The sequence below is a fragment of the Nelumbo nucifera genome, chromosome 7 (genome assembly GCF_055504915.1).
Source record: "Nelumbo nucifera cultivar China Antique chromosome 7, China Antique-T2T, whole genome shotgun sequence".
NCBI classification, from domain to species: Eukaryota; Viridiplantae; Streptophyta; class Magnoliopsida; order Proteales; family Nelumbonaceae; genus Nelumbo; species Nelumbo nucifera.
Window position 1 is genome coordinate 27,338,829 of NC_142655.1, and position 21,384 is coordinate 27,360,212.

General features: G+C 42.9%; 1 protein-coding gene across 8 annotated transcripts in view; it reads right to left on the reverse strand.

Moving 5' to 3' along the window:
• Positions 1-21,384, reverse strand: part of LOC104593394 (putative cyclic nucleotide-gated ion channel 5) — a 97,881-nt gene that overhangs the window by 19,592 nt on the left and 56,905 nt on the right. For all 8 annotated transcript variants that reach the window (XM_088891998.1, XM_010253194.3, XM_088892000.1 and 5 more), the window contains one exon: positions 10,802-10,913. In XM_088891998.1, coding sequence (XP_088748124.1) covers positions 10,802-10,913 — 112 coding nt within the window. The remainder of the gene's footprint in view (positions 1-10,801; positions 10,914-21,384) is intronic.

Genomic DNA, 21,384 nt, shown 5'->3' on the forward strand with positions numbered 1-21,384 from the left:
GGGAATTGTTGGAACCTCTGGAAAGACCGTTTGAGGTTTGTTAAAGTTTGACCTGCCCTAGAATTCTGTCTTGTTCGTTGACTGTAAAGTAAACAGCAAGAAGTAGGAGAGGAAAGAGAGAAAGGCTGGTTCGAATTAGAGAAAAAAGTCATCCCTAGATTCGACCAGACCTGTTATTATATTATTAACTTATTGGAAAAGACTTAAGTGCCCTTCTTTAAGTAAGAGGCGCTCAAACTAACATAACAGTACACATCAACATTCTCAACAAGTACAAAGACCAAAATACCCCTTCACTAACACCACTAACAAGGTTCAAGAAATAGAGGCAGTTTTCTCTATGGAAAGATCAAAAGCCCTAGGCCCGGATGGATTCACTATGGCTTTTTATCAAGACTATTGGGACATCTTAGGTGATGACCTAGTAGAGGTCTTCTTGGAATTCTTTGAAAGAGGAAAAATAAATGCGGGTGCAAATGCTACTTCCATAGCTTTGATCCCTAAGAGGGTGCCTGCAGTTCAGCCCAAGGACTTTAGACCGATCAGTCTGACTGGGAGTTTGTATAAAATCATTTCTAAAGTTCTTGCACTAAGACTCAAGAAAGTCCTTCCTTAATCTCACCAAATCAAGGGGCCTTTGTGAAAGGGAGACAAATTATTGATTAGATTTTAATACCCAATGAATGTGTGGATTAAAAAAAAAAAAAAAAAGAAAAGGAGATAAGGGTCTGATATATAAACTTGACTTAGAAAAGGCTCATGATTTGGTGGATTGGAGTTCTTGCTAGAAGTGTTGAAGAATAGAGGTTTTGGGGAGAGATAGTATAAGTGGATGAAGGGTTGTATTACCTCTTGTAACTTCTCAATCTTAGTGAATGGAGTAGCTAGGGACTTCTTTCCTGCAAAGAGGGACCTTTGACAAGGAGACCCTTTGTCACCTTTCCTCTTCACCTTAGTAGTGGATGTCCCAAGTGTCTTGATATCTAGGGCTGATTCAAGAAATCTACTGAAAGGATGGAAAGTTGGGAGGCAACAAGTGATTGTCACTCACCTACAATTTGTGGATGATATCATTCTCTTTTATGAAGGGGAAATTGAGGAGATGGATAATTTGAGATTGGTGGTGATGCATTTTGAGAGAGTCTCCAATCTGAAAATCAATTGGAACAAGAGTTGTGTAGTGGGGGTGAAATTACGGGATGATGAAGTGCAATTGGTGGCTAGGGCATAGGTTGTGAGGTAAGTGGTTGGCCTCTGGTATATTTAGGTCTGCCTTTGGGGGGAAATACTAGAACATAAAACTTTAGGGGGTAGAATCACTTTAATCAAGTCCACTTTGGCCAACATTCCGGTGTATTTTTTTTTCTACCTTTAAGCTTCCTACCAAGGTTGCCAATAAGTTAGAAAAGCTCATGAGAGATTTTCTGTAGGAACCGAGTGACTCAAAAAAGGGCCATTTAGTGAAGTGGGAAGTAGTTTCTAGGAAAAAGGAAGTGGGGGGTCTAGGCATTGGCAATATCAGATTAAGAAATGTAGCTTTATTAGGAAAGTGGTTGTGGAGATTTCCTATGGAGCAAGACAGTTTGTGGCACTTGGTGGTGGCAAGTATTCATGGGATGGCAGCTAATGGATGGGATGTTGGCGTCGACCCTAGGGCTTCTCATTTCTCCCCTTGGAAAGCAATTGTTGGAGTCTTGTCTTTCTTTCAGCCTTTCATCAGATTTGATGTGTGCTTAGGTAATAAAATTTTGTTTTCGGAGGACCTTTGGATTGGGAACACCCCCCTTAAGGATAGATTCCCGGTAATGTATTATCTTTCCCTAAATAAATTCAAAACCATCTCCTCACTTCGTGTGTCTGAGGGGACTTGGGATTTGGATTTGAGAAGAGAGTTGAGGGATTCAGAATTGTCTTCTGCAGATGAGTTATTCACTGTGTTGAATTCAGTTTTCCTAGATCTTTCCTACCCAGATAATAGAATTTGGAAAGAATCATCTTCAGGGACTTTCTCTTGTTCATCTTTTTTCAACGCCTTAGTTCAGTCTTCTTTTGTGTCTGTCTCTTTTCCTGCTAAAGAAATATGGTATTCTCCTGTGCCGCCAAAGGTTAGGGCTTTTTGCTGGGAAGTGGCTCTTTAAAAGATCAATACTATGGATGTACTTCAAAGAAAAAGGCCAAACTGGAGCCTTTCCCCACATGTCTGTTATCTTTGCTTAAGAAATGGTGAGACGACGACTCATCTTTTGATTTCTTGTCCTTTTGCTTATTATTTGTGGGATTGGTTCTCTTCTTTGTTTGGTTATAGATGGAATCCCCCCTTGGGTGTGCTGAACCTTTTTGACTCTAGCTTCTTCTAACAACCAAGGAAAAGGGGCAGGGTAATGTGAAGAATAACAAGAGCTGCCATCCTATGGTCAATTTGGGAAGAGAGAAACAATAAAATCTTCCTAGGGAAAGAAAAATCCAAGGAAGCACTTGTGGAGGTTGTCACCATCAAGGTTTGCACTGGCTGAAAGTACATCATATTTTCAAGGATTTCTCCTGAGCGGACTTAATTAGAAATTGGAGTGCTATAGCTATATCCTCGCCTTCCTCCCCTATGGTAAAAGATTGTTGGGTACCACTTCCTCAGTTTAGGTTGAAGCTATACTTTGATGGAAGCTCCTTGGGTAATCCAGGTCAGTCGGGAATTGGGGGTGTGTGCAGAAACGAGGAAGGAAAAGTTTTGGCCCTTTACTCGGGCCCAATTGGGGTTGGAGATTCACTAAGGGCAGAAGTAATGGCCTTACTTCAAGGTTTGAAACTGGCGAAACAATGGGGAATGCAGCAATTAGAAGTGGAAGGAGACTCTAAGCTGGTAATAGGGTGGATGCAAACTAGAAACCTGGGAGTGTGGTCTCTTAGACAGCCTCTAAGAGAGATTATTAGCTTAGCAAGGGAGATTGGGGTGCATTTTAATTGGGTAAGAAGGTCAGCAAATGGAATAGCTGACACTTTAGCTAAGCAAGGAGTTACTAGGGAGGTTTTGTTTTGGGCCTGTTTGTAAGTTTTTGATTTTCTTTTTCCACCCATTTTGTGGGTGGTGAGCATGTAAGATTTTCAATTATCTAATGAAAGTTATCGTTTCCTATCAAAAAAAAAAAAAGTTTACAGTAATGTCCTCTTTACTAATACCCTTTCTAAACTATAAAACTGTCCCAATGCTCAAAAAATGTACTTCAACAACAGCATTAAAATGTTGCAAGGAAAACTTCATCATTTATATGGAAAGCTTGTGGTTGTAAGCAATAGAAGTTCAATTTAATCAGTAAAGAAATTCAAACTTCAAATTAAAAAAAAAGTTAATTAAAAATTTAGTCCTTACAAATAAACAAAATCAATTCCAATGGGAAAGATCTCTAACCAAATACTAATTACCAATTACCAATGAATGTGTGGAGGATTTCAAGAGATCTGGGAGAAGGGGCATTGTTTGTAAACTAGACTTGGAGAAAGCCTATGATTTTGTGGATTGGGAATTTTTTATTCAAGCACTAAGGAATTGTGGTTTTGGAGTTAGATGGTGTAGTTGGATCAAAGGATGTTTACATCTTACCACTTCTCAGTGTTGGTCAATAGAATAGTGAAGGATTTCTTTGGTGCCAACAGGAGGGGTGAGACAAGGGGACCCACTATCCCCTTTCCTATTCACTATCTTAGAAGAGGTGCTTAGTAGATTGATATCGAAGGTGGATAAAGTGGGCTTATTAAAGGGTTGGAGAGTAGGAAGGGAGAGAGTGGTGGTAACCCACCTCCAATTTGTAGATGATATATCATTTTTTTGTTAAAGTGGGAACGAGTCAGATGCAAGGAATCAAAGGATGTTGGTGAACCTCTTTGAAAAAGTGACAAATCTGAAGGTGAACCTCAATAAGAGTGTGGTGGCCGGGGTCAACCTAGACCAAGAAGAGGTCAATTTGTGGCCAGGGGAATTAGATTGTTACAAAGTGAATGGGCAACGTTTCTAGTAAAGGTAACTTCTTTTCACTTTGTAAGCAATCTAATTTTTGAAGAAAAGAAAAGATGCAAGGAAGAAGTAACAGGAAGGATTCTGGTAAAGGTAACATCATTGGTAAAGTCACTGAAGTTGTTTCCAGACTTTACAATGAATGACATAATTAGGAATTGGAGGGAAGTTGCTTCATCTTCAACCGTTAAGAAGGTCTTAAAGGAATAGGACCCCCCTGAATCAGGATTCCTCAAACTGAACTTCGATAGAAGCAGCCTTGGCAATCCGAGAAGATCTGGAATTGGAGGGGTATTTAGAGATGACAAAGGAACTGTAGTGGGGCTATTCTCAGGCCCTATTGGTATGGGTGATTCCATTACAGCTGAACTAAAAGCAATAGTATTTGGGATCCAAAAAGCTAAGAAGATGGGGATGCAAAGCTTGTTGTGGAAGGTGACTCCAAAATAGTGATAAACTGGCTAAAGCAAACTGAAAATATACCCTGGTTGCATAGAAATGATATCAAGAAGACTAAAAGCCTCTCCACAGGACTTGCAGCTATCATTTCAATGGACTCAAGGGCGGCAAATGGATTTGCAGACCAGCTAGCAAAACAAGAGGCAAACAAGGATCAGTGTTTTTGGGCTCAGTTGTAAGAACGAGAAATCATAACTGATAGGTGGCAACTTAAATTTTAGTGGGGTAGCCGAGGCTACTCATAATCTGTAATTCATATTTTCTCATATTAATGAAATTCTTTTTACTTATCAAAAATTAAAAAAAAAAAGTCAATACCCAACCTATTATCAGGATGGTTATTAACAGAGGCCCCAGCCCAACCTCACCCAGCAATACCTCTGCTCTAGTGTGACGGTTCAGCCACCATCAGCGCCATCAGCACGCCATCTAAGTGTCTTGGGTTGGGTCGTACTCTTTTTGTAAGGGGGGTATGCCAATGGCAATTATGTAAATAGTAGTATGCATGTACAGTATTTTGATGTATCATTTTGTCACTCCCCCAAAAGCTTAACGTACTCTTTGAGGGGAGGTAGGTAGTCGAGTGAGCTCATAAGCGTGTAAAGGTTAAGCACGAGATCCCCTCGACACTGTACTGTGTGCTTGTGCTTACCACTGATTAATGCAATACAAGTTGCCTTTTGTCTAATTTGTGTGCACTCTTGTTTCCTTTTGTGTGTTGTTGCTTGCATTTGTAGGCTTTCTCGACCCCAATCGAGCACCGCACGGGGCCCCGTCGATTAGCCCCGTGACAGTTGGTATCAGAGCCTCGTTGACACTAGCGGTTGTCAACCCCAACGAGTCCCTTTCGTGCCCCGCAACAACACCAGCCTGATGAAGAATCGTGACATGCGAGAGGAGATCTAGGAAGGGATCTCACGGGTTTATGATGAGGACGAGCCTAGAGGTAGCTCTCCCAAAGACAAAGGCGTCAGCTCCAAGCATAGCAAGCGTGACAAGTCAGTTGACAAGCTTGCGACCATGGACAAGCGCATCATGCGCTGTGAAGCAGTGGTTGGCGAAACTCGTGACCGTGTGGACGAGCTTCAACTCAACCTTGAGACCGTAGCACCGGTCGTGGAAAGATTGGAGGACCAGTCCGGTGACAGCTCCAACAGGCCAGACAACCCACTAGAAGACCTGGTGAAGTGCCTACAAATCCAGCTCGAAGACTTGAAGGGCGAAGTGACCCTTCTGAAGAGGCTAATGGCCAGTACAGCCAGCACACCTGCTGCTCCAGCCCCTCCAAAGATCAAAGTCCGCAAGCCTACCTCATATGCAGGGACCCGTGATGCCCGGGAGCTTGACAACTTCCTGTGGCAAATGGAACACTATTTCACCGCAGCCGAACTCGTTGAGGAGGCGGCCAAGGTGCGTACTGTTGTTATGTATCTTACTGATGTTGCTATGTTATGGTGGCGCAGAAGAGGTGCCAATGCGGAGCGAGGATTATGCTCCATTAATACCTGGTCTGTGTTCAAGAGCGAGATAAAGCGCCAGTTCTATCTAGAGAACGTGGAGTACCAAGCCCGTCGGAAGCTCAAGAAGCTAAAACACACGGGCTCATTGCATGAGTACATGAAGGAGTTCTCCGCACTATCGCTCGAGATTACGGACATGTCAGACAATGACCTTCTCTTCAACTTTATGGACGGCCTACAACAATGGGCCGAGCTTGAACTCCAGAGACGAGGTGTGAAGGACCTCGCCTCAGCCATGGCCGTTGCTGAACAACTGGTAGACAACAGGCGACCAAGCAAAGACGGCCCCAAACCCAACTCATATCAGGGCGTAGGGAAGATAGGAGGTGATAGGAAACCTTACTACGCGCCCAAGGGAGACTATGGGCCAAGTAAACCCAACACTTTTAAGTTCTAAAGGAGACCCGAAGGAGACTCTGGATACAGGGGTGGCTAGTTTGTGAAGAGAACACCTCTGGCACCATGCTTCATCTGTGAGGGAAAACATTGGACTAAGGATTGTCCTAGTCGGGGGAAGCTCAACAAAGTGTACATATTCGAAGGTCAGGCTCCTTGCATGGTTCCAGTTGTGCCAAAGACCACGTCCACCCCCAAGATGCTCTCAGCATTGCAACTCAAGGATGGAGTGCGGAAAGGAGAGACCACTTACTTAGCCACATTGGTGGACTCCGACCTGCCTGACCCACCAACCGGGCATATCCCGCTAGCGATTACAATGGCACTAGAAGAATTCCAGGATGTCATGCCTCCCACATTGCCGAAGAAGCTTCCCCCAAGGAGAGAAGTTGATCACAAGATTGAGTTGGAGCCTGGAACCAAACCACCGGCACGCCCGTCATACAGAATGAGTTGTTGAATGAGTTGGCCGAGCTACGAAAGCAGTTGAATGAGTTGTTGGATGCTGGATTGATTCAGCCTTCTAAGGCCCCTTTTGGAGCAACAATCCTGTTTCAAAAGAAGCGTAATGGATCTCTTCGGCTCTGTATTGACTACCGAGCTCTCAACAAGCTCACCATCAAGAACAAATATCCCATACCTTTGGTGGCCGACCTCTTTGACCAGCTCAGCAGGGCCAAGTACTTCACCAAGCTAGACCTGAGGTCGGGGTACTATCTAGTGCGTATAGCCGAAGGAGATGAACACAAAACAGCTTGTGTTACCCGATATGGGTCATTTGAATTTCGTGTCATGCCCTTTGGGCTCACCAATGCTCCAGCCACCTTTTGTACATTGATGAACAGAATATTTCATCCCTACCTAGACCAATTTGTTGTTGTGTATATTGATGATATTGTAATTTACAGTAGAACCTTGGAGGAACATGTTGACCACCTCCGTACTGTTTTTCAGGTCTTGCGGGATAACAACCTGTTTGTTAAGAAGGATAAATGTTCTTTCGCCACAGAAGAGGTGGCCTTCCTCGGACATATAATCCGAGTAGGCACAATCAGTATGAATCCAGCTAAAGTCAAGGCCATTCAAGATTGGGCACCGCCCACCAGGGTCACCGAACTTCGCTCCTTCCTTGGCCTCGTGAACTACTATCGAAGATTCATCTTTGGATTCTCAGCACGAGCCACTACCCTCACCAACTTACTGAAGAAGACTAGTATGTGGACCTGGAGTGAATGTTGCCAAACAGCTTTTGATGATTTGAAGAGAGCTGTCTCAGCAGAACCTGTCCTCGACTTGCCTGATCCAAGCAAGCCGTATGAGTTACACACAGATGCTTCTGATTTTGCCATTGGTGGGGTCTTGATGCAAGAAGGACATCCCATCGCCTTTGAAAGCCGCAAATTGAATGATACAGAGAGGAGGTACACTGTGCAAGAGAAGGAGATGACAGCCATCGTCCACTGCCTCTGCACATGGCGACACTACCTGCTTGGCTCCAAGTTCGTGGTCAAGACTAACAACATAGCTACTAGTTACTTTCAATCACAGAAGAAGCTGAGCCCTAAGCAAGCTCGACGGCAAGATTTCTTAGCGGAGTTTGACATGACTCTAGAGTACAAGCCAGGGCCGATGAACAGGGTTGCCGATGCACTTAGCAGGAAGGCCAAGCTTGCAGCACTATCCACAGGTGAAGGTCCCTCTCAAAGCCAGATCAGACTGGACCTCATTAAGCTCATCAAGGAAGGACTCCAGAAGGACCCCATTGCTCAGAGCCTATTGATAGCGGCTCGTGAAGGGAAGACTAGGCGGTTTTGGGTTGAAGAAGGCCTTCTTTTGACAAAGGGAAGGCGGATATTTGTACCGAGAGTTGAAGACTTGAGGAAGACTCTCCTACGTGAATGTCATGACAGCTTATGGGCAGGACACCCTGGGTGGCAGCGTACCTTGGCACTACTACAACATGCCTACTATTGGCCTCATATGGAGCAAGATGTTTGAGAATACACAAGGACATGCCTGATTTGCCAGCAAGACAAGCCCAAGCGTGCCAAGCATCTTGGACTCCTACAACCTCTTCCAACTCCCTCACAACCTTGGGAGAGTGTTTCCATGGACTTCATCAGCGGTCTTCCTAAAGTGGGAGACTATGCATCCATCATTGTTGTTGTTGATAGATTTTCCAAGTATGCCACTTTCACCCCAGCACCAAAGCACCTTTCAGCTGAAGACACGGCATACCTTTTCTTCAAGCACGTGGTGAAATATTGGGGAGTCCCACAGAACATTGTTAGTGATCGGGATCCCCGATTCACTAGTGCTTTCTGGACAGAGCTATTCAAGCTTCTTGGCTCGAACTTGAACTTCTCCAGCAGCAGCCATCCAGAGTCAGATGGGCAGTCAGAGAGAATGAACTCCCTCCTTGAAGAGTACCTCCGCCATTTTGTATCAGCTACACAAAAGAATTGGGTTCGATTGCTGGACATTGCACAATTCTCCGTCAACACACAGAAGAGCTCCTCCACCAATCAAAGTCCTTTTGAAGTCATCATCGGCCAACTACCAAGATGTCCGCACAACATCGTCAACAACCATCAAGGAAGAAGCCCTCGAGCCTTCACTTTCACCAGGGAATGGAAAGAATGCCTTGACATCACTCGAGCCTCCCTAGAGAAAGCCTCCAGAAGAATGAAGAAATGGGCCGATTTGGGTAGACGACCTGAGAACTTCCAAGTAGGTGACCTGGCCTTAGTAAAACTCCATACCCATTGCCTTAGGTTCTTTCGAAGAGTACACCCCGGGCTTGTGAGAAAATATGAGGAACCCTGTGAAATCCTAACCAAAGTAGGAGCTTCAGCCTACAGACTCAAACTACCTCCATGGCTAAAAGTACACCCTGTCTTTCATGTAAGCCAACTTAAACCCTACCATGCCAACAACCAAGATACCTCCCGAAACCAAAGTCAACGCCCACACCCATCCTACCAACCACCCAAGAACCGATCCCTCGACTCCATCCTCAACCATAGGTTGTCCCAATCCTCCCAAACATCAGAATGGGATTACCTGGTGAAGTGGAAGGGACCTGCAGAAGACCTCCTTCCATTCGCAGTGAAGCTGGACGAGTACCCAAGGAAGAATCTTCGAGGACGAAGATTGAATTAAGTGGGGGAGACTGTGACGGTTCAGCCACCATCAGCACGCCATCAGCACGCCATCTAAGTGTCTTGGGTTGGGTCCTTGTACTCCTTTTGTAAGGGGGGTATGCCAATGGCAATTATGTAAATAGTAGTATGCATGTATAGTATTTTGATGTATCATTTTGTCACTCCCCCAAAAGCTTAGCGTACTCTTTGAGGGGAGGTAGGTAGTCGAGTGAGCTCATAAGCGTGTAAAGGTTAAGCACGAGATCCCCTCGACACTGTACTGTGTGCTTGTGCTTACCACTGATTAATGCAATACAAGTTGCCTTTTGTCTAATTTGTGTGCACTCTTGTTTCCTTTTGTGTGTTGTTGCTTGCATTTGTAGGCTTTCTCGACCCCAATCGAGCGCCACACGGGCCCTGTCGATTAGCCCCGTGACACTAGGCTTTCCATTATGGCAAAACAAAGCCCTTCTCCCTGGTGAATTTTCAAAGTAGATCTTTTGACAACCCAGCAGGCCAGAAGACACTGAGCTTTTTGGATCTTTTCTTTGAAGACCAAGACTATTTGGTAAACATCTTAATCTACCAGGCTGTTAATAACAGATTGAAAGGCTATTATAATTGCGGAAAAGACCAAAAACTTCATTTGAAGCTTCCCAGTTTTTGACTATTTTGGTCTTTGCACATGCTCATCTTTGGGCCTTCTGGTCTACAGGATACCAAGGAAAGAAGACAATTTCTTGGTCTTTTGAGCTTCCTACAGACGAAAAAACACACCTATGATGCTTGTTGAGTATAAAACCAATGTGGACCAACAGACAGCTAATCTATGGATACACATGCATGAACAGACTCATAGACATATACCATGGTTGAGAATCTATGGTAAACTAGATAGTGACATTATGGTAAAATGTTCAATTAGAGTAACTAGAGTAGCACATTATTAGGCCTGGGCAGTTTGCACCCCTACTAAATAGTGTTCTAGACGAAGGAATTAGTTTCCAGATCATGTGGAGTCCATCCAATTATTCTAGTTACATCTGTGAAAACTATTATGTCAAGAGCATTCTTGTCCTTGAGAAAATGACTTGTTATTAATGGTGAAATAACAGGATAATGTGGGATGGTCACTTTCCTATTCTACCTCTGTTTCAAGTATTGATTTCTTATTCTCTTTTTTTTTTTTCATCTTTTTCATCATTCCCTGATGTCTTCTTCTATCCATTTTACTAATCACAAACAACCTTAAATAAAATAAACAAATAAGTCCTTACCTGCATGTTACCAATCAGAAGCGCAAATAGGATAAGTCCAAGAATAGCCAGTGCAATGGAAAAGATAACCTCTCCAGGATACGTACTAGTTTCTAGGCCCTGGCCAAGAGTGCTGTACAAAGTAAAGGCCAATGAAGTTAGTGTTAAAGACTGAAAAATCAAGCAGACCTAGCACAATATGAGTTTAACTAGTGACTTACCAATAAAAAGTCAATGGGTTGATGAAGACAATAACAACAAAAAGTACAACTTCATATCAATTGACAAATTTTAAGCAAATGAAAAATGGCTAGAAAATTTGTGCATGCAATTTGGGGGAAACATCATCAAAAAGAATCAGTTGAAGGCACGAGTTATGTTTAGTGAAAAAACAATGTTGGAAAAGTAAATGTTGATTGGATAAGCAACAACAATTAAAACATTTTATATTTGGAGAGTGATTTGAGCAAATCTGATTTTTGATGTGGGGACTGGAAATTCAAGGTGATACTGGTTAAACTTAATCTGATCCTTCATACAACTCTAATGTCAAAACCATGGACATTAAATGCTTCTAAGATTTTGAAACTCATTTTCTTTATCTTGGTGTTCAATTCCAGCCTCTTGTGGATATCCGAACCACGTTTGAAACAGTTTTATCCACCTTCAGGTAAGAGAAGGAAGATATGTGACATTATAGTTAGGCAGCTCTTTTACATGGTATGAAATGAAAATATGTATGAAATTAAGAGCACTCTAGGAAATGGAGATTCAACAATAGACACTGATTGACCTGATTACATTGAGGGTTATTCATTGGCAGTATGTGTCCAAGGAATCATCCAGCAGGCAAACTGCCCATCAGAGATGACACCCCCCCCCGACGGCAAGCATCAAGGTGACCCTAAAGTGAAGCCTAGAATTTTATGTTTACTATTGAACAATTTTTAGAATTTCTAGTCATAAGGGTACTTTGGCCACTTCACATTTTTTTTATATGGGTTCAGTCATTGTTAAATTAAGGCATTATCAGAATGCATTTAGACATAAGGGTACTTTGGATTTTCTTGCTCTTAGAACTTGTGTAGGAATTCTTTCCCCAAGCCCTGAGTTTCTTCTACTTCTCAGCAAGGTGGCCAGAGTTACTGTTGCCATAATTATGAAATTGCCACTGCAAAACACAAACCCGATTATTTTGAATCTTTGAACCAACCTCGACAATTACCTAACTAATAACTTCCAATGACTGGACCCTACATCAAAATGTAAAATTACAAAAATTACCCATATGGCTCAAACTGAAAAAAAAAAAACATTTACAACCACTTTGATGCCTTAAGTATTTTGAGCAAGGGTAGAAAAGATATGAGAGAAGACAGGAAGAGAAGAGAATGAGAAAACGGGGTGGCAGTTTGCTCCCGGTCCAGCCCAGGATAGAATTTAAATGAAACTTAAAACATGAGAAAGTACAAGATTGCCCTTTATTAGGTGGGCTGCATATAAACAGTCTTTAAGAGAAGAATAACTTAGGACCAGTAGACCCAATAGGGAGTAAAGTAAAATAAGAAACAGCCCAGCCCATACACCATTAAGACTTACAAGTTACAACACTCCCCCTCAAGTTAAGCATAGATACCGTCATGCTTACCTTGCCTAGTAATTCATGAAATCTTGATTTGGGCAATCCTTTTGTAAACATATCACCTAGCTGCATTGCAATAGGTAAATAAGGAATGCATACATCCCTGGAAATGATCCTTTATCAAACAAAATGTCTATCGATTTCATGGTGCTTGGTCCTATCATGCTGGACAGGGTTAATGGCATGATTGTCATTTGTCAAAATATAGCCTTAAGGGGCCATTAGTTTGAATCTCCAACTCCCTGAGTAGAATCCGAACCCACAAAAGTTCAGTCAGACCATGAGCTATAGCCCTATACTCAGCCTTTGCACTGGACCTAGCCACAACTATCTACTTCTTGCTTCGACAAGTAACTAGAATCCCACCACAAAGGTAAAATATCCTATGGTAGATCTTCTATCCCCAATAAACCCTACTCAGTCAGCATCTACAAAGCTTTTTATAACCATTTTATCAAGTTTCTTGAACAGCAGTCCCTTTCCTAGACATGACTTGAGGTATCTTAGAATGCATTCAATTGCTCTCATGTGAGATTTAGGGAACATATGTGTTTTTTTTTTTTGATCAATAACACCATCTTCATTAAATTAAAAGAAAAGAGGGAATATGGATACAAAAGGGGAGATAAAATAACTTAGCTCCCCAAAAACAGAAAACAAAGGGAATGCAAAGAAGAAAGATTAAAAAATAGCCCAAAAAACAGACTCCCTATTCACTCCTTGCTTGGCCAACCCATCCACAAATGAGTTGGCACTCCTCTTCACCCAGCTGTACTGAATCTCAATGTCCCTACCCAGCCATAAGAACTGTTTTTTTTTCATTGTTAAAGTTCCACAAACCACTGTCCTCTGTCTTCAACCAACTAACCACCACCTTCAAATCACCTTTCAGGATCAAACGGCTGATATTTAATTCCTTTGCTCTTTGAATTCCTTCAAGCGCTGCAAGGATCTCAGCCCTAGGAGAGTCACCTTCTCCAATAGGGCTAGAGAATAAAGCAGTAACAATCCCTTCCTCATTCCTGAAGACTCCTCCAATCCCAGAGGGCCCTGGATTCCTTACACTGCCGCCATCAAAATTCAAGCTTTATAAAGCCCGAGGGAGAAGGGGACCAAAACGGACAAAGAGTCCTCTTGCATCTAGCAATGGAAGCAATCACTTTCCAGTTTCTTAGCAAGTCATCCACAGGGAAATCTGAAAACAACTCCATAGATTTTAGCCAGTGGACAGCCCTTAAAAGGATTCGATCTAACAATTCTTCCAATGTTCTTTCCTTGTCGGAAAAAATGTGCGAGTTTCTTTCTTCCCACAAAGACCAGCATACTGCTGCCCTAATACACCTCCACATAGTCTTCCCTCGCTTCCTAGGCCAACTGAAAAAAGAAGGAGAAAACAAACCTTGGACAGTCTCCGGAGGATACTAAAAACACCCAAAACGGGAGAAAACCCACTCCCAAACAGTTTTAGCAGCCTTACAAGAGACCATGAGGTGGTAGCCAAATTCCCCATCAGCTTTACAAAGAGCACATCTATTAGGAAGTAGACAAAAGTTGGGTCTCTTTCTCTAAAGTAAGTCTAAAGTGTTGATTCTTTCCAGGAAATTTTCCCAACAAAAAAAACCAACCCGAGGAGGAATAGGCCTGCTCCAAATTTCCTTAACTGGAAAGGACAACCCAAAGGGGATAAGAGGCTGAGTTAAGGTTTCAAAGAAAGAAGCACAAGAAAAGGTACCAGAGCTAGAAAGGGTCCAAAATTTGGTGTCTTCCTTAGCAGGGTTTAAGAAGACAATCTCAAGGGAGGCTAGCAAAGTTACCAAGCTATCCATGTTTGTATCCCTAATTGCCCTACGTAGGCCAAGGTTCCATCCAAAGCCAGAAGTGGAGGCTGAAGGGACCAAGAAAGAAGATATGGATTCATTTTTCAAGTCTGATAGAGCATACAAGGAAGGAAACTAGTCCTTTAGAGGAGAATCCCCGACCCAAAGTTGTTCCCAGAATTTTATTCGGTTACCAAAGTTTAGACCATACCTGATCCAAGGGGAGAAAACTGGAAGCAGATTGTGAATGGATTTCCAAGGAGAAGCAGTTGAAGCCCTTGCCAAGATTCCAGAATCCCAACCATTGTCTTCCAGCCCATGAATGTTAGCCACAATCTTAGTCCACAATTCATCCCTTTCCAATGAAAACCTCCACAACCACTTCCCCAGTAGAGCCATATTCCTTTTCTTGAAATTACCAATCCCAAGACCTAGTTTTTTATACCTAGTGACCACCTCCCAACTCACCCTATGATCTCTCTTCTCCTCTCCAGGCTCCCAGAGAAAGTTCCTTATTATTTTTTCCAAAAGATTTGAAACCTTTGAGGGGATCTTAAACACTGACAGATAGTAGACAGGTAGGTTAGCTAGGGTAGACCTAATGAGAGTGACTCTCCCACTTAAAGAAAGATAACTTCTCTTCCAGGCCGCCAACCTCTTCTCAAACCTCTCCACTACCGGAGCCCAAAAGCTAACACTCTTAGGATTATTTCCTAAAGGGAGGACCAAATATGTCAGGGGCCAGTCCAAAATTGCACAACCTAGCTCACCTGCAAATTCCCTTAGGTCCCTTTCGTTCACATTCACTCTCGCCACACAACTCTTATTAAAGTTTACCTTGAGGTTAGATATCTGCTCAAAGAGTTGTATTGTCAACTTTAGATTCCGGATCCAATTGAAGTTCCCTCCTTCACAGAAAATGACAGTATCATCTGCAAACTGTAGAAGTGTTAAGGGAACCTCCTCCCTTCCTACTCTCCACCCTCTTATCAAATTCCTCGAGTCTGCTCCATGGATCAATCTCCCAAGCACATCAACAATCAAGGTGAAAAGAAATGGGGAAAGAGGATCTCCTTGTCTTAGACCTCTCAACGCAGGAAAGAAGTCAACCACAGTCCAGTTCACCAGGATAGAATAATGACAAGTCCTAACACAGCCCCACAACCACTTACATCACCTGTCTCCAAAACCAAAACTCCTCAACACCTCCATCAAGAAAGACCAATCAACCAAGTCATAAGCCTTCTCCAAATCCAATTTGCAAACCACTCCCTTCTTCTTTGACTTCCTAAAGCCCTCCAAGCTCTCATTTGCAATGAGAATCTGATCAGTGATCTGTCTTCCCTCCACAAAAGCACCTTGGTTGGGTGCAATAATAGAGGGGAGCACCTTCTTTATCCTGAGAGACAGCACCTTTGCAATGATTTTGTACAAGCTAGTCACCAGAGTAATAGGTCTAAAATCCTTTGGTTGAGAAGCATCTTTCTTCTTTGGGACTAAAGCAATGAAAGTTGAGTTCAAGCCCGGGTTTATTACACCCCTCCTGTGGAACTCCTCAAAAACTGATCTAAGATCATTCTCCAAAATATCCCAACAATGCTGGTAAAAGGCCACTCTGAACCCATTTGGACCCGAAGCTTTTGTCCTATCCATTGAGAATACTGCTTCCTTTACCTCCTCCATATCAAACATTTTTTGTAACCACTCTCTCTTCTCTACACTTAGAGTCGGCCTATCCAATCCCTCCAACCACACTCTCCCATTCATAAGCCTTCTAAAAATAGATTTGAAGTGGTTTACTATAGCCTCTGCAATTTCTGTCGGGTGGGACAACACTGCTCCATCAACTTCCAAATTAGAGATGAAATTCTTCTTTCTCCTCCCATTTGCCATTGAATGGAAAAACCTTGTGTTTCTCTCTCCCTCCTTTAGCCACTTACACCTGGATTTTTGCCTCCAACTGATTTCCTCCTTAACCAAGATGTCCTCCATCTGCCTCCTCAAAACCCATCTCAACTTCCTTTCTTCCTCTCCAAAGGAACCTCTCTCTTCCTTCAGGTCCAAATCCTCGATTTGCTCCACCAAAACTTGTTTTCTCTCTTCTAATCTTCCAAACTCCAGCCTATTCCACTCCTTTAATTGTGATTTTAAGTATTGGAGTTTCTTGTGGAACCTCATTCCCTCCCAATCAACTACCAGATTAGCTTGCTCCCACCACTCTCTGATCTTCTCAATGAAACCCAGATGAGTCAACCACATGTTTTCAAACTTGAAAGGGGTAGGCCCAACTCCTCTTAATTCCTCCTTGACCGACACTATAGGCCAGTGGTCTGAAGTAAGTCTTGGGAGAGCCCTAGAGGTAATATTGCCCCAATGTTCCTCCCAATCTGTTGAGAACAAAAAATCTATCCAACTTAGAGCAAATTGGCCTTGATTGAAGGTTGGACCAAGTGAAGTTATTATTTAGGAAAGAAAGTTCTTTGAGTTTAAAAGAGTCCACAAATTGGTTGAACTTCCTCATACTTGTTGTCACTCTCTGTCTGGGGTTGTTGGTTTCCTCTGTAAATCTCACTACATTAAATCCCCTCCCACACACCAAGGTCCATCCCAGAGGCCTCTAATGTCACTCAATTCTTCCCATAATTTCTCCCTCTGCCTATAGTCATTGGGGCCATACACATTTGTTAGTACCCATTCATATCCATCGCCCACTTGTCTGAACTTTAGGGAGACAGAATGATCTCCAATTAGCTCCTCCACACCTATGAGTAAATCTTCTTTCCACAGGGTCACAATCCCTCTTGAGGAACCCCACGAGGGAGCAGCCACCCACTTTATACCCCTAGAACTCCACACACTCCTTGCCCATCTGCAATCAAAATCCATTCTTTTGGACTCCTGAAGCATTACCACATCCGGATTAAACTTCTTAATTACCTCTTTAATTGTCGCTCTCTTCCTAATGCTGCCCAACCCCCTCACATTCCAACTTAGGATTCTCATTGAAAACTCTTAGCCTTAACCCTAACTCCTCCAAGAATTATTTAGACCCTTTTCTTCTAATCCTTTTCACTTCAAACTTCTTGTCCCCCTCAATATCTCTTTTTAATCTCTCCACTTCACTCAACTTTCTAATCTTCATCTTGCTGTCCTCATTTTTTTGCATGTAGGCTTTTAGATCATTCGGGTTCTTCAGCTTGCACCCCAACTTTTTCACAAACTTTGCAACTGACTCTTCCCCTTCCCTCTTTTTCTAAAGATGCACTCTCCTCACTCCTAGGAAACTTCTTGTTCCTTCTCACATTACCTCCAACTATAACCCTTTTTGTCCCCTCCAAGCTCCCTCTCTGCATGTTTTCTCACCCACTTCCCCCCCTTGTAGACGCACTGTGGCTTTTAGACCAAGGGCTCCTGACTCTTGGTTGGGAAGAGAATCTGGAACAAGGGACACAGAACGCTCATCAGTAGCCAAAACTGAATTGACAGAGTTGAGGGATTTACCCGAGGCAGAGAAGTGAGGAGAGAGCATAGAAGGAGTGGTAGTCACTTTCATTTTTGAGAAATTAGAGCACTCTGCCTCCCCGAGTTGGGGGAAGAAAATCCCTGTCGATGTATCAACACAAAGACCCCTTTCTATACTCAAGTATGTACCTCTCTGTGAGGTACCCTTGTTCTGTTCTGAGAAGACCCGAGCTACCTCTTGCAAAGCAGTAGAACTAGAGGAGGGCTCAGCCAAATTTGGGTTAAGATCATTCACCTGCCCCTCCTCCTTTCCCTCCCCCACCGAATCCCCTATCAACAAACAATCCAGGCTGAAAGGATCCATGTTCTGATCTTTAGATAGAGCTTCGTCTGCCTCACTACCTAAACTCCCACAGGCTTCCGATCTTTCATCGTAGTCAGAATATGAGCCGCAGCTTATCCAACCTTGGTCAGCCTCTTCCTTCTCTTATGTTCTACCTCTCGAATAGCGCGGGTTCGGGCGATCAGAGACGTGTTTTCGCACGTCGTTGGTTGTCCGTTGGACCCAACACAGAGGACGGCGTCTTTTTGCATTGCCCGCCATTTATCGTCGTCCCATGCTTGTCGCGCCCCATGTGATGACTTAAGTTGTCATGTGGGCTTTTAAAAAAACATCCCGAAGCATGCCCCACCCCACGTGAAGGCTCACCCACTGACCCATCCGGCCCAGCCTTCCTTAAAGCCGGTTCAAACAAAGACTTTGAGCACAATCGAACCTACCCATTTTAGCCACGTCAGCATAGGACGGGCCACCCTCTTTAAACAACCCAACTTCAAAAAAATTTGAATTAAAAGCCTCAATAGGAAAGCTTCGAGACTTGGGGCACCCCTGCGACTGTTCCCCTTCCTTTGTAGTTCGCCCACACGCACCAGGCTTTCCCGCCAGCCCCTGAAGGCCACGTGTACACCAACTTGCAGACTCATCAGCTCCTTCAACCTTTGTTCATCTTCCCCAGAGTGAGGCTTCATCTTCTGAAGCTAACCAGACCTTGTACCAGGCATCTTCTGAGAGAACTTCGAAGGCACGCGGCAAGTTCTCCGGCTTGATCCCAACAACCTTAAGTTCCACAGCTCTCAAGTTTCTTAAGTTAACCTCCAACAGAACTCCAACCAACGCTCTGACAATTTTCCTTAGTATTTGATCATTCCAAAGGTTGAAAGGAAGACCGAGAAGTTTGAACAAGAAGCTGTTGACTCTAGATTCAACTTCGTTGCAAACTGGAGCCTAGTTCTGGACCTGAATCAAACTTCCCTCTACAAGGAAAGTACTGAAGATCAGTTTCTTATCTCCAGTATCTAATAAAGTTTTCTTTTCAGCAAAAGGCAACAACACTACATCTTCATCTAAGCCCAACCTCTCTACAACTACTTCTAAAACCTTCGTCCAATCTTCTATCACCCTGTCTGCCACTAGGACCACCCTCTTCTCCCAGCTCCCACTCCCTTCTTCCAAAGCTACTCGTCGGAGGACAGTCGAGCTTGACACCAAAACTTCAAGGTAATGCTTAAAGCAGGGCACCTGATGACACAGGACAGAATGATTACAATCCTTCAAGCCAAGGGCTTCTTTCACTCTCCCTTCGACCTCCAGAAGAAAAGTCTGAAGATTAAAAGCGAAGGAAGCCCACCCTCTCCACTTCTAGCCTTCCGGAATACACAACACTTGCCTTTTGTTATTACCAAAGAGTTTGGTAACCATTATAAACCACCCGTTTCCATTGCTCTTTAGCACAGATTCGGACCTCTTACTCTCACAGGTCAACGAGTTTCTCCAACCTTCTTCCCGTAAAGAATTAACAGCTCCATCTACAAAACCTTTCAACCACACACAAGCCTCCTCTGGTAGGGGAATCGACGCCCTGCTCCCTTCTCTGATTTTCAAGTGAGCCTTCCCCTTTGTCCTTCCCTGCTCGAACAGGAAAGATTTGGCTTCACTGATCAACTCCAGTCTCCATTTCCTCGCCAGCTTGAACTTCCTCTCCTCTCCCATTTGGCTTCCTAACTTATTTTCACCTCAATCTCGTTGTTGTAGTGGAACATATGTGTATTGACTCACAATGTGAACAACATAAGCTATATCCAGCCCAATAAGAGATAAATACAGAAGTTTACCTACCTACCAGGCATTGATACATCTCTCTCTATCATTAAACAACTAATCTTCTTCACTTTCTTGCAATTCATGGTTTTGTTCAATTAGAGTATCAGCAGGTCTACTCCCCAACTTTCCTATTTCCCTTGTTAAATCCAAGGTATATTTCCACGAGGCATATATAAATCCCTTCCCTAGATCTTGCAACTTCTATTCCAAGAAAGTATCTTAAATGGCAAAGGTCCTTAATTTCAAATTCCTATGCCAAAAAACCCTTTAATGTTTGAATCTCTCTATCATTAAACAACTAATCTTCTTCACTTTCTTGCAATTCATGGTTTTGTTCAATTAGAGTATCAGCAGGTCTACTCCCCAACTTTCCTATTTCCCTTATTAAATCCAAGGTAAATTTCCACGAGGCATATATAAATCCCTTCCCTAGATCTTGCAACTTCTATTCCAAGAAAGTATCTTAAATGGCAAAGGTCCTTAATTTCAAATTTCTATGCCAAAAAACCCTTTAATGTTTGAATCTCTTCTGTATCATTTCCTATGATCACCATATCATCAAACACAATCAAGTCAGTTAATTTGCCATCTTTCTTCTTATAGAATAAGGTACGGTCAGCATTGCTTTGCTTATACCCCAATTTTTTCATGACTTTGCATAGTCTCTCAAACCATGCTCTTGGAGATTGATTTAATCCATACAAAGCTCTTCCTAACCAGCACACCATTCACTTCATGTCATACCCTGAAGAAGGATCCATAAAAACTTCTTCCTAGAGACCACCGTTTAGAAATGCATTCTTGACATCAAGATTCCCAAGAGAAGTTTGCAGCTAAAGAGAGAGCCCATATGGTATTCAGCTTTGCAACTAGAGCAAATATCTCCTTATAGTCAATGTCCTCTCTCTCCACCAACCTATCTGACTTGTGTTTTACTATGTAAACCCACTTGCAACCCACAATTTTCTTCCCATGTGGCAGATCCACTTACTCCCACGTGCCAGCTTTCAAAAGAGCTTTCATTTCTTCATTCATTACTTCTCTCCATTTGGGGTCAAGAATAACTTCTGACTACTTGGAAGGAGTTGTAACAAAAGACAAAGTAGACACAAATGAATAATAGGTGGGCGAAAGATGAGAGTATGAAATAAACTTAAATTTTTGTTTTTTTTTATCAATTGAAAACAAACTTAGATATTGGGTGCAAAGTACAAGAGCAAGTTTGCTTTACATAGAGTAATGGGTAAATCCAAATCAGATATAGGAACAATACCTTCACCAAGTTGAGAGCCACCCAACTGGTCATGGACTTCAGCTAGAGGATCTCCATCATGGGGCTGATAAGTAATTCTTTTATACACATTCATCTCCATTCCATCATGCGCGATGGGCTGAATGGAAACAAGGTCAAGAGCCATAGAAGTCTTATCATGGCAAGACAGATCAAAGAGAGAAGGTGGAGAGCATGAAGGTGAAGAATCAAGATGAGGCTAAGGTAAAAAAGGATTCACCTCAAAGGAAA